We start from the raw sequence: 13,536 nt of genomic DNA, 5'->3' as shown, positions 1-13,536 counted from the left end.
TAGCGTGTGCGTCAGGCAGTATTAGCCCATTCCAGGCTTCACTCTTTCCCCGAGCCTGGGCGAGCTTAGAAGACTGAGGGCTGTGGTAAGGTTGCAAGTTGGAATAAGGTTTTGCAAGGACATGGCATGAAGAGATGAAAAGGGAGTTGTCTCTTGCTTATACTGCTTGGTAATAAAAGTTAATTATTAGGAAGCTTCATAAAGGATGAAATGGTTGGACCAAAAATACATTCTTTATAATCAAAAAGCTGTATCCCCTGGGCCACACCACAAAGTACTATTTTCAGTGCTGCCCTATGTGCATGTTCGTACAGTAGAACTCTCTATGATGCCAGAAATATTCCATGTCTCCACTGTTCAGGCAGTGGCACTAACTAGCCCATGTGGCTGTTAAGCCCTTGAAATGTGGTTGGTACAACTGACCAACTGAATTCGTAATTTATCATAATTGATTTCAATTTAAATAGCCATGTGGAATTAGTAGCTATCGTAGTAGATAGCACATTTCTAGAAATTAAATAATTCAGATGCCCTATCTTAGCATCTCAGAACTGGAGACATTGACTCAAGGGATATAACTTTTAAAAAAATAAGTAAGGCTTCCAGTTTAATCAAGTGAAGAAAATTTGAGGGAGAGAAGATTAACTCTAGCAGTGGATTTTATGTGAAAGGACAAAACTGGTGATCAAAGAAGGAAATGCCAAGGCACTGGGCTGAGGCTTAAATTCATAGAAAACTCTTAGCAGAACAGTTTCAAAGTCGGCTGTGATACAAACATATTTTGAGAGCATTCTAAGAGTCACAAATGTTCAGTTGTCCTCACATGTGTGCTGAGCCGAATAAACATCACAGGACACTTGGAAGATAAACGCTGGCATTGAAGAAAAATAATAACAGTTGAATGAAGCAAATCCAGGTTCTCATTTGTTCAGAATTCTGTTTAGCCTCTGATGAGAATCAGGGTTAATAATCAGAGATGTTTTCATTTTTGCATGTGCCAGAGCCTGGATTCCCAGTGTACAATTTCCTTTTCTGTCATTTCCACTCTCCTTTTTACCAATAAGACGAGTGAGTACTGTAATAAATGGGCAGTGTTTACTCAGGCCTGGATGGTCGTTTCATAATGACAACAGTGGCGGCATCGGATTGAGGACTCACTATGCATCAGGCGTGTCTGAGCTCTTAACTCATTTGGAGGGTAGTTAAGCATTCAGTGAATAGTCCTTGCTAGATGTTACATAGAACTCTCAGAGATGCTATTTTTATTTTATTTATTTTTTTAAAGATTTTATTTATTTATTTGACAGAGAGAGTGAGAGAGCACAAGCAGGGGGAACAGTAGAGGGAGAGGGAGAAGCATGCTCCCCGCTGAGCAGGGAACCCGACTTGGGGCCCCGTCCCAGGACCGTGGGATCATGACCTGAGCCAAAGGTAGACGCTTAGCCATGTGAGCCACCCAGGCGCCCAAGAGATGCTATTTTAAATTGTGATGGGAATTCAGAGAGTAACTGGTTTTTGTCCACTTGGAGCTGTAATTGAGAATAAAATAAAAGCAAATTGAAATTTGGGGGACTGGCGAGAACTGTAACACTCAGAGTTCTGAGACATGGCAGGACACAGATCTGAAAGAGGATGGACCGAATATGGAAGGTAAAATTTAGTAGCAGAAAAGGGGCTGGAAAACAATAATTGTGACTAATTTGCCTGGAACCAACTGGAACAGGCACACATGGTTTCCAGTTAGAAAGCCATTGAACAAAGCAGATGGGGGCCAGTAGAGGGTGGTGACAGGTGTCTTTAGCAGGTCAGGGACGACATGCCTTCTTTCCTGCTTTAAGAGGATCCAGCAGGTTCATATTGTCACGCACCTTGGGTAAATTTGACGCCATATTCTTATCAGTTCTTTACACTATATAAAAACTTACATTTACATTAAAGCCCGTATTAGGCAAAAGTTGCTTTTGTGTTAGTTGGATATTAAAATAACTTCCACTACTAAATAGGTCTAGTGGATTCCAAACTATTTAATCATCACGACTTTTGCATTCTCCCACATACATCCCTCCCTTCCTTCCCTCCCTCCCTCTCTCTCTCTCTCCCTCTCTCTCTCTCTGTATGTCTAGCCATGGCTCCATTTGATTACTAAGGAATAGTGCCAGCCCCGCGAGAGCACTATGAAATGATAGCCTCATACCCTACATTAGTAGAATTGACAATCTGTTTTTCTGCCATTTCACCTTACGGTATAACTCTTCTCCTTCATTCTCCAGCTGGTCGGGTACTTAAAACAAATGGATTCTCCAAAAGCACCAACAGATAAGGATAAAATTGCCTGTGCAGACAAGGTTTCCTTCTGAGGACATAGACATTAAACTGGGCCAGAAGTTTTGTCTTAGTCTCCCCATTCTCCAAGAGCATTCTGATGGGTCAGACATTGTTGCCTCTCTTTTTCCCCCCAGGGAAACTATGTATCCGCAAGAGCTTATTATGAGAGAGCCTTACAGCTGGTTCCAGACAGCAAACTGCTGCAGGAAAATCTCGCCAAGTTGGATCGCCTAGAGAAACGATTACAAGAAGTTCGAGAAAAGGATCAAACATAGCATTTGACCCAGTCTTGAGGGAGAGTGCTGGTGCCTTTGGAAGAGGAAGAAGTGATGGATGCCTTCACATCAGCAGGGGCACAGCATCGAAGCTTTCCGCTCGCTCTGAGTTCAGGGAGGCACATTTTGGGACGCCCGCTGGTAACCCTGTGCTGAGTGACTTGCATTTCCACGGAAGAAGACAGAAAGAGCAAGCAAGGGCTAGGTCTGAGAGGAAGTAAAACAACTACTGCACATCTTGCAGATTTTTATTGGCTTTAATTCCAGATTTCCCTTCGTCTGTTTCTCCTCTTTTCCAACCTAAGAATCTAATTCCATCTCTTAGTGTAGACTTTTATGTCCCAGAAATACAGAGGCTTGAAATGCTACGAAGGCAGAGCAGCTCCTCTTCATGAGATAAGATAGGTCAAAGAGGACAAAAATCTCTGGGATAAACCATTTGGGTAATTCCACCAAGAGGTAGCTCATTTAGTTCTCCAGAGCTAGTGATGAGTATCTAATAGTTTTTGTAGAATCTTCTGGAATATATGGGGGAAAGGGCTATTGTTACGTGAGCTTTGTCTAATATCCCCCCGAGGATATTGCTAGAGCCCAACTGAAGAGTGAATTAAATTCCACTCTGATGCAAGCTTTTCCCATTGCCTGATATAACAAAAAGGAAGCTTCTGGAACTGTGTATGGGTATTCTTATCCCTGGGGGGAAATCAAGGATCTTGGTACCCCTAAATCTTTATGGAAATGTTTAAGATTATTTTAACTTTATTACAAGTATTACTAGAGTAGTGGTTCTGCTCTAAGATTTCAAAAGTGCTTTTAGAATCATAAATGTTTCTGACTCCACATATATTGTTATTTTGGTGGAGAAAAAAATAGTATATTCTACATGAGAAATATTAAAGATATTAACTAAGAGAAATGTTCTACTTTGTTATCTTAACATTCAGTCATTCAGAGATTTATTATTTTTTTGAAAACTATATTTAACCATTGAAAACTCTGTATAATATATCACAAAAATCTTCGTAGACTATAAAGAGACGGAAGAGGAGCTCTATTGATTTGTCTACCGAGGCTTAATGAGAATTCTATGCTTTAGAACATGAATGATGGAAATCCGGAGTTCTTGGTTCTGTATTTATAATTTTAGAGATTTCATGGAGAATGCTCAAAAAATCTAGGGGGGAAAAAGTCTAAATTCATAATTTTAAAAATATATATTTATATTTAAAAGACAGAGGCCAGCAGAGTTGAACTTACAATTTGACATTTGTTTTTTAGTGTTATTTATTTCATAACTTATAAAATATTTAATATATATATACACGCACATTTTTTTCTCTGTACACAGTGGTTTTAATAGCAGCGTTCAAAACTGATCATACAAAATTTACCCATCGGAATTACAAAGTAAAGTTTTAACAGCCCCTAAGAAATTTTGTATTGGTCATTCACTTGCTAAAGATGAAGAAATTAGGAAGCGGACTTCAGTGTTTGGGTGGTAATGTATTTTGAAAGTGAAGAGGTCGGGACACCTGATTCTAATTTGGTCATCATCATAAATTTTTAAAAAAAGAAGAAGAGGAGGAGGAACCCCTCTGGAGAGTGCTGTTTGCAGGCTAAGCCAGGGGGCCTGCAGATGTAGTAGCCTGAAGGCGTGTGGATTTCACTGCTCAGGCCAGGGCAGGGTAAAAAGCCTACTTCTTTTCAACACTGCCCCTCTGTGTTATTTTTTTGACAAGGTAAGTCTAGTTAGAAGAACTTCTTTGGAGAGGGATGATGCAAGGACTATTTTAAATGCAAAGGATTCCGGATTTTGAATTAGCATACGTGTGTGTGTGCGCCAGTAATCTAACAGGATACATTGCCACTATGATTTTCTGTTTCTAATAGTCTCTTAACCTTGTGTATCATAAATTTACCTAAAATTTCATTTAAAATATTTTCATTCTCCTCAAAATTATACTTTTATAGTCCTAAGGCCAAGAAAGGTACTACAGCGTTCGTTTTAAATGATCAGTCCACCCCCAAGTTGAAAAACACATGAAGCCGTAGCTAAAAACAGTATCTGAGACTTGAGTCACAACTTTTTAGAATAATCCGTAACCAAAACTCAGACTTAGGAAGTTAATGGAAAAGACTAAGCCCCAAATTTTGAAAAGCAATTATGCCTTACTTGAAGTGCTGCTAAAGGTATGAGGGTATATTAGTGGGAATGGCTGAAATGGGGGTTACAGCCTAAAAGTTTCTGAAGGAAGGGGTCACATGGCCTTCAGGAGACTTGTTCTACCTTCTTTTGGGTGCTTTTCTCTCTCCTCATGTCTTTCTGTCTCTCTGTCTCTCTCTCCCTCCCTCCCTTCTTCTCCCCACGCCTCTCAATCTCCCTTCATTCTGCCTCCCCCCACTTTCTCACTGTCTCTCTGGCTCATTCTGTGTGCAGACACTGGCATCTCTTTGAACATGAAAAGTAAGCACTGTTCATTGGGTCAGATATTTTTATCCTGATTTAATAATGTCACTGAGATGTAGCCAATGAAATAGTTTTCATAGTTAAATGGTGCCTGTAAGAAAATAAATCACATGTTATTTTTCAAAGATATTAAGTGTATTTTATAACTATTTTTATTTGGTTCTTGTAACATGAAATAATAGGTGGAATTCATTCTTATCAATAAAAACAGTCATGGAGATCTATCCAGATTCCCCTAATAAAAGCGTGCGTGGCAGGACAGTTGATGGCCCCTTTCTGAGATGGACTCGCAGAGCCCACTTCATGGGCTTAGGCAGTTCCCGTGGGCCCTCAGGCGTCCTGCACTCAGAAGCCCCCTGTGCTTGGTTGAAGGCTAAGTGCTTGAAATTCTTAATCATTTTTGAACGAGCGGTCCCGCAATTCCATTTTGCACTGGATCCTTAAATACGTAGGGTGTCATCAGTAGGAGGGAAGTTGGCCAAGGACAAGCCAGGAGTGGCTGTAGTCTGGCTGAACATTGGATCCAGTGATCAGAGTTTCAGTTGTGACTGTGTCCCTCTCAGCAGCACTTGCTTCATTTTCTCAGCTATGTTCAGAGTTCCTTGTGGACACATGTCCCTGACTTAGTGCCAGCCTATCTAACCTGTCCTTCTGTCCTACCTAGAACCCGTTCTCCTTGCCTTTACAATTCCCAGTAAGTGGCGGTCCTTTGACATCAGAGCCATGAGAATGGCTTTACAAGTTTATTTCAACCTTAAGAATCCTTCAGGGTTTTTTAAGTGATCCAGATGTTTTCAGTCTGTTAACGGTATTCATAAAACACGGTTCAGCCATGTAATGTAGGTAAACTAAACCAAAGATTCAAATACCTAGGAGGAGAAGAAATTTTATTGTAGGGAATCCTGAGATATATTCTTTCGGGTCTGTTTGTTTTGAAGTTCATCACAAAACAGGATCACCAGCACTCGTATTACGGCTTCCGGCGGTACGACACAGCCCCTAGCATGAGACTGCGACATTCGTCACAGGTCATACCTCACTCAATGCAGGGGTTTGTAGCGGTTACGCCGTGCTTTTCAACAAGACTAAATGAGAAAATCCAAACCGTTCCATACAAACCGACCCACAGAAACTGTAATTTGAGGGGGAATAAAAATACATGTGTGATTTCTTATTGTCTCTACTAAACACTTCAGGCGCCTCAGATCGAAGAGCCAGATTCAGCTGATAGTCTAGGACTGTTCCTTCACACACACACACACACACACACACACACACACACACACACACACACACACGGGCTCTCAAGCCTGGTCAGACTGCGGGATCACCTGGGGCCCCTTGGCCATCTCTGAGATGCTGGGTGCCCGGGTTCAGATGCTGATATGCAGCGAGGCTGGAGAACAGCAACAGGATAACGACTTTAATAGGACTTTTATGACTTTTATAATCTTTCTTGATTTTTACTTTTAAATCTGGACGAAAACGAGCCAAAGAATTCTAAAAAATAATTTCTGGCACAGTGGATTGGTTGAGACTGTTGTTTCAAGATTGACAGGTGGGTTGGGTGGAATGGTTTGCACTTGTGGCAATCGGACTATAATTTGACCTTACGTTTTCAGAATTTTTGGTTCTCAGGTGGAGAGGAATTACCATTTGTATACACCAGACAAGGCACCAGTACGTAAAGCTCACGGAAGGTGTTCATGGCAATAGAGTGTGTGCCTAGACTTAGGTCTCTGTTTTGATTACACACATGTCAACTTTTGTTAATGATTTCTTCTTGTACTCATTAGAAGCCGTTTTTGAGGGAAAAATAAAACTTCTGACCTGATGTGTGAAGGATTTGCATCTTAGATTTATGAATCTATAGGGCATTAGTAACAATAAGCAAAGCAAATGTAGTTATGGGTGGTTGGTTGGTTTTTAATTTTTCACCTAGTTTCCAAATCACATTTACTTTGATTAAATTGCATGTTGCTATCTCCCAATAATCGCAAAACATATCCGACATCTTTTGGCATTTTAAAAGAAGAAATACCTGTCAAATCTTGCATTTAGGCTGCAACTGAGTAAGATAAAAGCGTACAATGCCGAATTATAACTTTTTATGATTATTCTTGAAGCTTTGATGTAAAAGACAAACACATTGAGCAGTTCTTCATACAATAGCGCTTCCTTCATTATTTTTGTTTTTAGTAGCCATTAATTTAAAGAGAAGTAGGATAACTACAACCAAGGGAGTGCTTTAATATCAGCAAAACAGAGGGACAACAGAATTGATGATTTTCCTGTCTATCAAATGGCTCATACAAAAATGTGCCGTGTTTATCACCAAAGATCTTTCAGTTAAAACCTTTTAGGGCATGTAGCTTATAAAATCAGCATCCATCACGATAATGGTCATTTTAAGTTCGTAAGTTTAGATCACCATTTACCCCAAAATGGGAAAAGATATGTCTGTGTCCAGAAATCCCATCAAGAATGGGAGTTTCTTCACATTCTCAGCGGTGCAAATGGTGTGTATTTATATCACATGTGGAAGTTTCCAATGTGCATAACACGCTTTGGGGGTTGCCTTGCTGGCCCAGAGGAGGGGTACGCCAGTCCAAGCATCAGAAAATCTGGGTGGTAGTCCTGTTTGGCCACGGAGGAGCTGCCTCACCCTAGGCAGGTTACCAAGTGTCTCAGCTCGTCTGTCACCCAGGGAGGGACTGGTTAGTTCCCTGCAACTATCAAGCTCTGTGTGTCTCCTGAAACCAGATTGAAAGCCCTCTACCTCTGAAGAGATGACTGATTAGTGTTGCCCTTCGTTTTAGAAATTAAGGTAATCACCGCCACAAAACACATACACACACACCATAGAAGTGACTGCACTGTCCAAGTGCTTTAATATGACAGAGGTAATTATTCTTATTTTGCAGTCTATACACATAAAAATTAGTCATTTTGTTATGTGGGGGAAAATATTTTTTAAAATTTCCTCCGAAGGAGTGAAAATATCTGTAGAAGCTATGGCTTGCTTTTATAATGTGGAAACCATGTGACTGGCTGCGACTCCCACGGATCCCTCCTTTTATCAGGGAGAAAATGACTTGCATTGTGTTCTTTGTTCATGTGTTTATTTTCTCCTTTGATCAGTTGTATATAAATGCTCATTTTTGTTACTTTTGCTGTGCCAGTTGGAAATATATTTCCCCTAAAGTACTTCTCCCATTTAAGTCTGATTATGTACGCTTTGCCTAGGTCTTTCCAAAATAAAATTTATGTAAATGTTTATTTTATATAAAATATAATGAAAATAATTATGTCTGTTTCAATCTCTCAAGTGCTCCGTGATTAGTACCCATTGAAATCCATGTCACTAGCTGGTGTCCGCTTTAAAAGAAAGAAAATGTCTTCCTTCTCATTCATTCATTGCATTGCATTGTTCTGTGTGTTTCACGTCTGCTCTCTTTCCCGTACCTCGCAGTGACTGTTTCCGTCCTTACGTGCTCCTGAGCTCTTCCTCTCATCTTGCTGAGTAGATGCCTTCACCTCTTTCCCCAGAGCGTAAGTAAAAGGTAGAAAACAGATATTCTCTCAATATCCTGCACTCCATCTACAAACTTCCCTGTACCCAATTCTTTGGTCTCCTATTACTCCAGCGGAAGAGGGCCCTAGGCTCTGGATTTTGCCTCTTGTGAAGCTTCATTTCATCCCTTCACCTCTCTTTTTCATTTCCAACTTCTTCCTTCTACTGGCTCTTGTGAATTTCCTTCTATTTTAAAACACATATACAGGTAACCACCATCAAAATCATTTGGAAAAAGAAATGTAAGTCCTTCCTCTATTTCTTTCATCTCTAGCTGCTACCACATCTCTTTCTTCCTCCTCAGCCGAGCTAATTGAGTGAAGTGTCTTCACCCATTGTTTCTACCTCCACCCTTCACATTCCCTCGGCTTCATAGTGATCTGTCCCTGCAACATATAAGCAAATGAAACTTCTGTTTCTAAGGTCACTAAGAATTCCCTTAGTGCAGACCCTTCAGCCTTGCAGGACTTCAGAGAGGGTTCTAGAGTTTAGACTAGTAGTTTAGCAGGGATGGAAAAAATTGTTCAAACAAAACATTTACCCATGATTTGCTTGTTGCTCATAGGTTAGTCACTCACACTTCTCATTTTCCAACTCTCCTTAGAGTTGGGCCTTCCATTAAGAGTCTTCAGGGTCTCCAGAAGCACATCATTATCCTGCCCTAATGAAGAAAGCCTGCTTACCCTACCAAGCCCCCTCGCAGTGTCCCCTAGACATCCCAGCTTGAAACCCAGGAGTCCTCTACTCAAACTGTTATGCAAGGGGTCTTTATTTAAAATAAATAAGATGGTGCTTGCTATTCTCAAGAACAGTACAGTCCAAGAGAACTATTTGTGATGATGGCAGTAACCTCTGTATGCTCTCCACCAGCCACAGATGGCTGCTGAGCCCTGGAAATGAAGCTGGTGTGACTGAGGAACTAACGTTTTTACTGTCGTTAATGCTAATTTAAATAACTGCGTATGGCTAGTGTCCACCATAATTGGACAGTGCAGCTCTAGAACTTCTGAATGTTGTAAGATGGGACCTAAAAATCAGAGAAACACCTTCTACATTCATGAGATAAGACCGTGTCCGGTCTCAGTGCCAATCGCATTCTTCAAGCTCTTCACCGAAAGGGGCCCCTTTCTCTCCTGTTCCCTTCTGCAGTTTCAGGGTCATTGCCCCCAGCTGATTCTCACCTGTGCTTGCACTCCCTCCACCTTGGCTGTCTTCTGCTTTCCAGCCCATCTGTCTACCGCCGGCCTGTCTCCCTAATTTGTATACCTCCCATCTTCAGGAGCTTGTATTTCTATTTTACACAGAAGTAAGACAGCTGGGCCTGGCAGACTGGTGTCTACCTTAGTTATATATAGAAGAGCTTTGCCCTAATTTTTTGATAAAATATAAATCCATTATAAGTTCTGGCTTTATTCCTGTCCCAATCTCAAGCTATTTTAGAACAAAATAATGCTTATGGTATGCTCACATGAAAATCGTACCAATGAATTCATTTTAACCATCTTATACGATGGGTCCTACCGCTTTGGCCCATTCCACTGAAGCTAATAACAGCCTCCCGGGAAAGGGATGGCAGCTGTCAACCCGATTTTTCATACCACTCTGAAAATTCCTGAATGTCGAGGGCTTCGAAGTTTCTTAGAAGGAGGGGCAGTCCTATTAATTCCTCAATAAGCTTCCATGAGTCTTCCTGCTTTCAGAAGTCGGCCTGCCTGGGTCTTGTATGGGTGACCAGCTTCCTCGACCCTGGCTTGGGCCACCCTCCCTGGGCTGGGACAGAATTCCCCGTGCTGAGCATCCCAGGCCGTTGATCGCCTTGCTCCCGGGATCCGCCGGCGAAGCCCCCTGCACACCTGTGAGCGGCTCTCACCTCGCGGCCGAAGTCGGGGCACGTGGGGCGGCTGCGGCCCGGGGACGATTGGGATGATGCGGCTGATCGGGGGGAGGAGGAGGAGGATGGAGGGCAGCGGCAGCTGTGCGCCCGCGCAGGCGTGAAGAGCGCGGCGGGCGCTTCCGGGAGCCGGCCGGTCTGCGCCGCGGGGCGCGCGGGCCTCGCTCGGTTTCCGCAGCTGCGGCGGAGGAAGCGGGGCAGGGTTGCGGCGGAGGAAGCGGGGCAGGGTTCCGGCGGAGGAAGCGGGGCAGGGTTCCGGCGCAGGAAGCGGGGCAGGGTTCCGGCGCACCGGGGCCATGCGGGCGCCGCTCGGGCCGGGTCTGCCGCTCTGGCTCGCCGTGGGCCTCCCGCAAAGCCTGGGTGAGCCCGGGCGTCGGGGCTGCGGGCCAGGGCTGCGGGCTGGCGAGGGACACTGCTTTGCTCCCTCCGCCACGGAGAAGGAAGGGTGAGGGGCTGTGCAGGCCCAGAAGTTCCCAAAGAAGGGCCTGCGTCAGGTTTTCTTTTGGAAATCGTTTGGGTTCTGGAGTTTAAGGTTTTAGGCATTTGTTCTAAGGAGCTTTCTCCACGGAAAAACAGCCAAGTGCAAGTAATTTAAAGCCAAATATCACTTTTCTGGAGTAGCATAGGTTGCTCTCCAGTATCTTCAATACACCCTAAATTCTTTTTTTTTAAGATTTTATTTTTATTTGTTTATTTGCCAGCGAGACAGCCAGCGAGAGAAGGAACACAGGCAGGGGGAGTGGGAGAGGAAGAAGCAGGCTCCTAGCGGAGGAGCCTGATGTGGGGCTCGATCCCAGAACGCTGGGATCATGCCCTGAGCCGCCCTGAGCCGAAGGCAGACGCTTAATGATTGCGCCACCTAGGCGCCCCAATACACCCTAAATTGTATCATGCTTCCTGCCGAAGTAAGCCCGGAATGGATCCGGGGGCGGGGGTGGGGGGTCTCCTCCCACCCCGGGGTCTTAGTAAGGCAGCTCAGGCGGTAAAGGAGCGGGGCGCCCTGAAGCAAGTTCCAGTCAACATGGGGTAATTGTGGGATAGTCTCAAGAATATCTTGAGAAAAGAAGGGGGAGAGCCTGCTGCTGAGTGATGTCAGAACGTCCGTGCCAGGCCAGGAAAATCTGAGCTGGAATCTTGACAAAGTGAATCCTTACACGAGGTGCTCAGGGTGCGTGTGCACACACACCTGTGCTCTCTGCCACACAGGACTGAAGTGTGGGAGCCGTGCCGATGATGTGAAAAGTACAGAAACTGTCCTGGAAACTGGGTTCTTCCCTAGAATTTCTGGTTGGAGAAATTCACCAGTCGGTGGACATCCGTGGCAGGTCAGTATAACAAAAGCATTGATTTCTTCATGAGAAATGGTGACGTTTTCTCTTGTTTCAGATACCACAACTCCAGGTCAACATGTAATTTTTCTCTTGACCCCACTCAGCCTCTCTTTTCAGAAAGTTTACTTCATAGGACATTATCTTCCTAACCAATTGTATTGGTGGTAACTTAACAATGTTATGTAAGGAGAGTTGATTTCAAATGTTTCTAAGGGTCATGACATCTATGGGGAGACGTATATTATGTTTGTGCTTTTCTTCTCGGGCAGGTCTCCCTAAAATGAGGTGATCACCACTTCTGTGGAGGAAGCTTGATCCAAGAGGATCTGGTTGTTACCGCAGCGCACTGCCTGGCTGGCCTCAGTGAGTAAGTTGGGGATTTCCATGACTTACCAAACCTCAATTCGTAGCAATAGGACTGGGAGATTTGAAGATCTAGATACCATGACAGATTCAGTCTCCATCCCTTTCTGAATTTTTCCACCTGGTCCACCCACTCACAAACCTTCCTGATTCCCAGAAACTTGTATCAAGGTTATCTTGAAGATTTCGTGTACTTCCTACTCTACTAATCAGAGACCCAAAAGATCCCAGCTATCCTTGATAATTCGTGGAGTTAGTGGTGAGGTAGAGGTAACGGTTACTTGTTCTAATAAAGTATTGACGTCAAATGTTAAATGGGTGTTCCAAAGTTTTAATAATCTGAGTTTCAGTCATTAGGAGGGGAAATTACTGTAGAAATAACAGATACTTAGCTAGATTGAGAGTACTAATAATAAGTAGGAGAGTTCTAGGAACGACTTTTATATCTTATTAAAAATGATGGAGCAGGGACACCTGGGTGGCTCAGTTGGTTAAGCTTCTGCCTTCCGCCCAGGTCATGATCTCAGGGTCCTGGGATTGGGTCCACATCAGGCTCCTTGCTCAGCAGGGAGTCTGCTTCTCCTCCCTCTGCCTGCCACTCTCCCTGCTTGTGTTCTCTCTATCTCTCTGTCTCTCTCTCTCAATCTGACAAATAAATAAAATCTTTTTAAAAAAATAATAAAGCATATATAGACTGGTACAAAAGGAATAAAGAGGCCACACTTAAATATTTTATGCAGAAAGACAATTGGTGGTAGGGGAAAGGGTTCACTGAATGTAAACACTCTGATGGAAAACCATGACTTTTTACAGATCCCTATAATTTATAGGCAATTATAATAGTAGTCATTAATAAAGGTGCGTCTCCTTTTAAGACTTTAGAAATACTTAAAGTTACACTAATCACTTTTCATTTAATTATGTGAAACCAAGACAGTCTTTTCTGGCAGAAACAGCTATACTTATTGAGACATTTTTCTTCGGTTTTAGGAAGCAAATTAAGAGTCTGACTGTGATTGCTGGGCATGACAGCCTCTCTCAGAAGGGTGAGCACGAACAGAAGAGTCCTGTCTCAAAAATTATTAACCATCCTGAGTACAATAGACTTGGATATGAGTTCTGATATTGCACTGCTCTATCTAAAACACAAAATTGAGTTTGGTAAGTAGGGGAGTTAGCATATGAAAAAACGTAGGCGAAAACTGTTGTATTGATTCTGTACCAATTAGCTTTAATTTCTGTGTATATATCTAGTAATATTCGAATAGCTAAGTTTTGTTCCTTTTTAAAATTTTGTTTATAACCTGTAA

At 42.8% G+C, this 13,536-nt stretch overlaps 2 protein-coding genes across 4 annotated transcripts in view; both read left to right on the top strand.

Moving 5' to 3' along the window:
* TMTC1 (transmembrane O-mannosyltransferase targeting cadherins 1) overlaps positions 1-6,901 on the top strand; it is a 257,865-nt gene extending 250,964 nt beyond the window's left edge. For 2 of the 3 annotated variants that reach the window (XM_040642292.1, XM_040642290.1), the window contains one exon: positions 2,460-6,901. In XM_040642292.1, coding sequence (XP_040498226.1) covers positions 2,460-2,600 — 141 coding nt within the window. In that variant the 3' untranslated portion in view covers positions 2,601-6,901. The other variant, XM_040642291.1, reaches the window with a different exon arrangement.
* Positions 6,902-10,713: 3,812 nt separating this feature from the next.
* OVCH1 (ovochymase 1) overlaps positions 10,714-13,536 on the top strand; it is a 48,867-nt gene continuing 46,044 nt past the window's right edge. The window contains 5 exon segments of the mRNA XM_040641903.1: positions 10,714-10,892; positions 11,739-11,857; positions 12,133-12,230; positions 13,217-13,339; positions 13,341-13,387. Coding sequence (XP_040497837.1) covers positions 10,829-10,892; positions 11,739-11,857; positions 12,133-12,230; positions 13,217-13,339; positions 13,341-13,387 — 451 coding nt within the window. The 5' untranslated portion in view covers positions 10,714-10,828.

The sequence above is a fragment of the Ursus maritimus genome, unplaced genomic scaffold, assembly GCF_017311325.1.
Source record: "Ursus maritimus isolate PB19 unplaced genomic scaffold, ASM1731132v1 scaffold_26, whole genome shotgun sequence".
In the NCBI taxonomy this organism is placed as follows: Eukaryota; Metazoa; Chordata; class Mammalia; order Carnivora; family Ursidae; genus Ursus; species Ursus maritimus.
The sequence above is the reverse complement of the archived record's forward strand: the minus strand, read 5'-3'. Positions and strand labels throughout refer to the sequence as shown.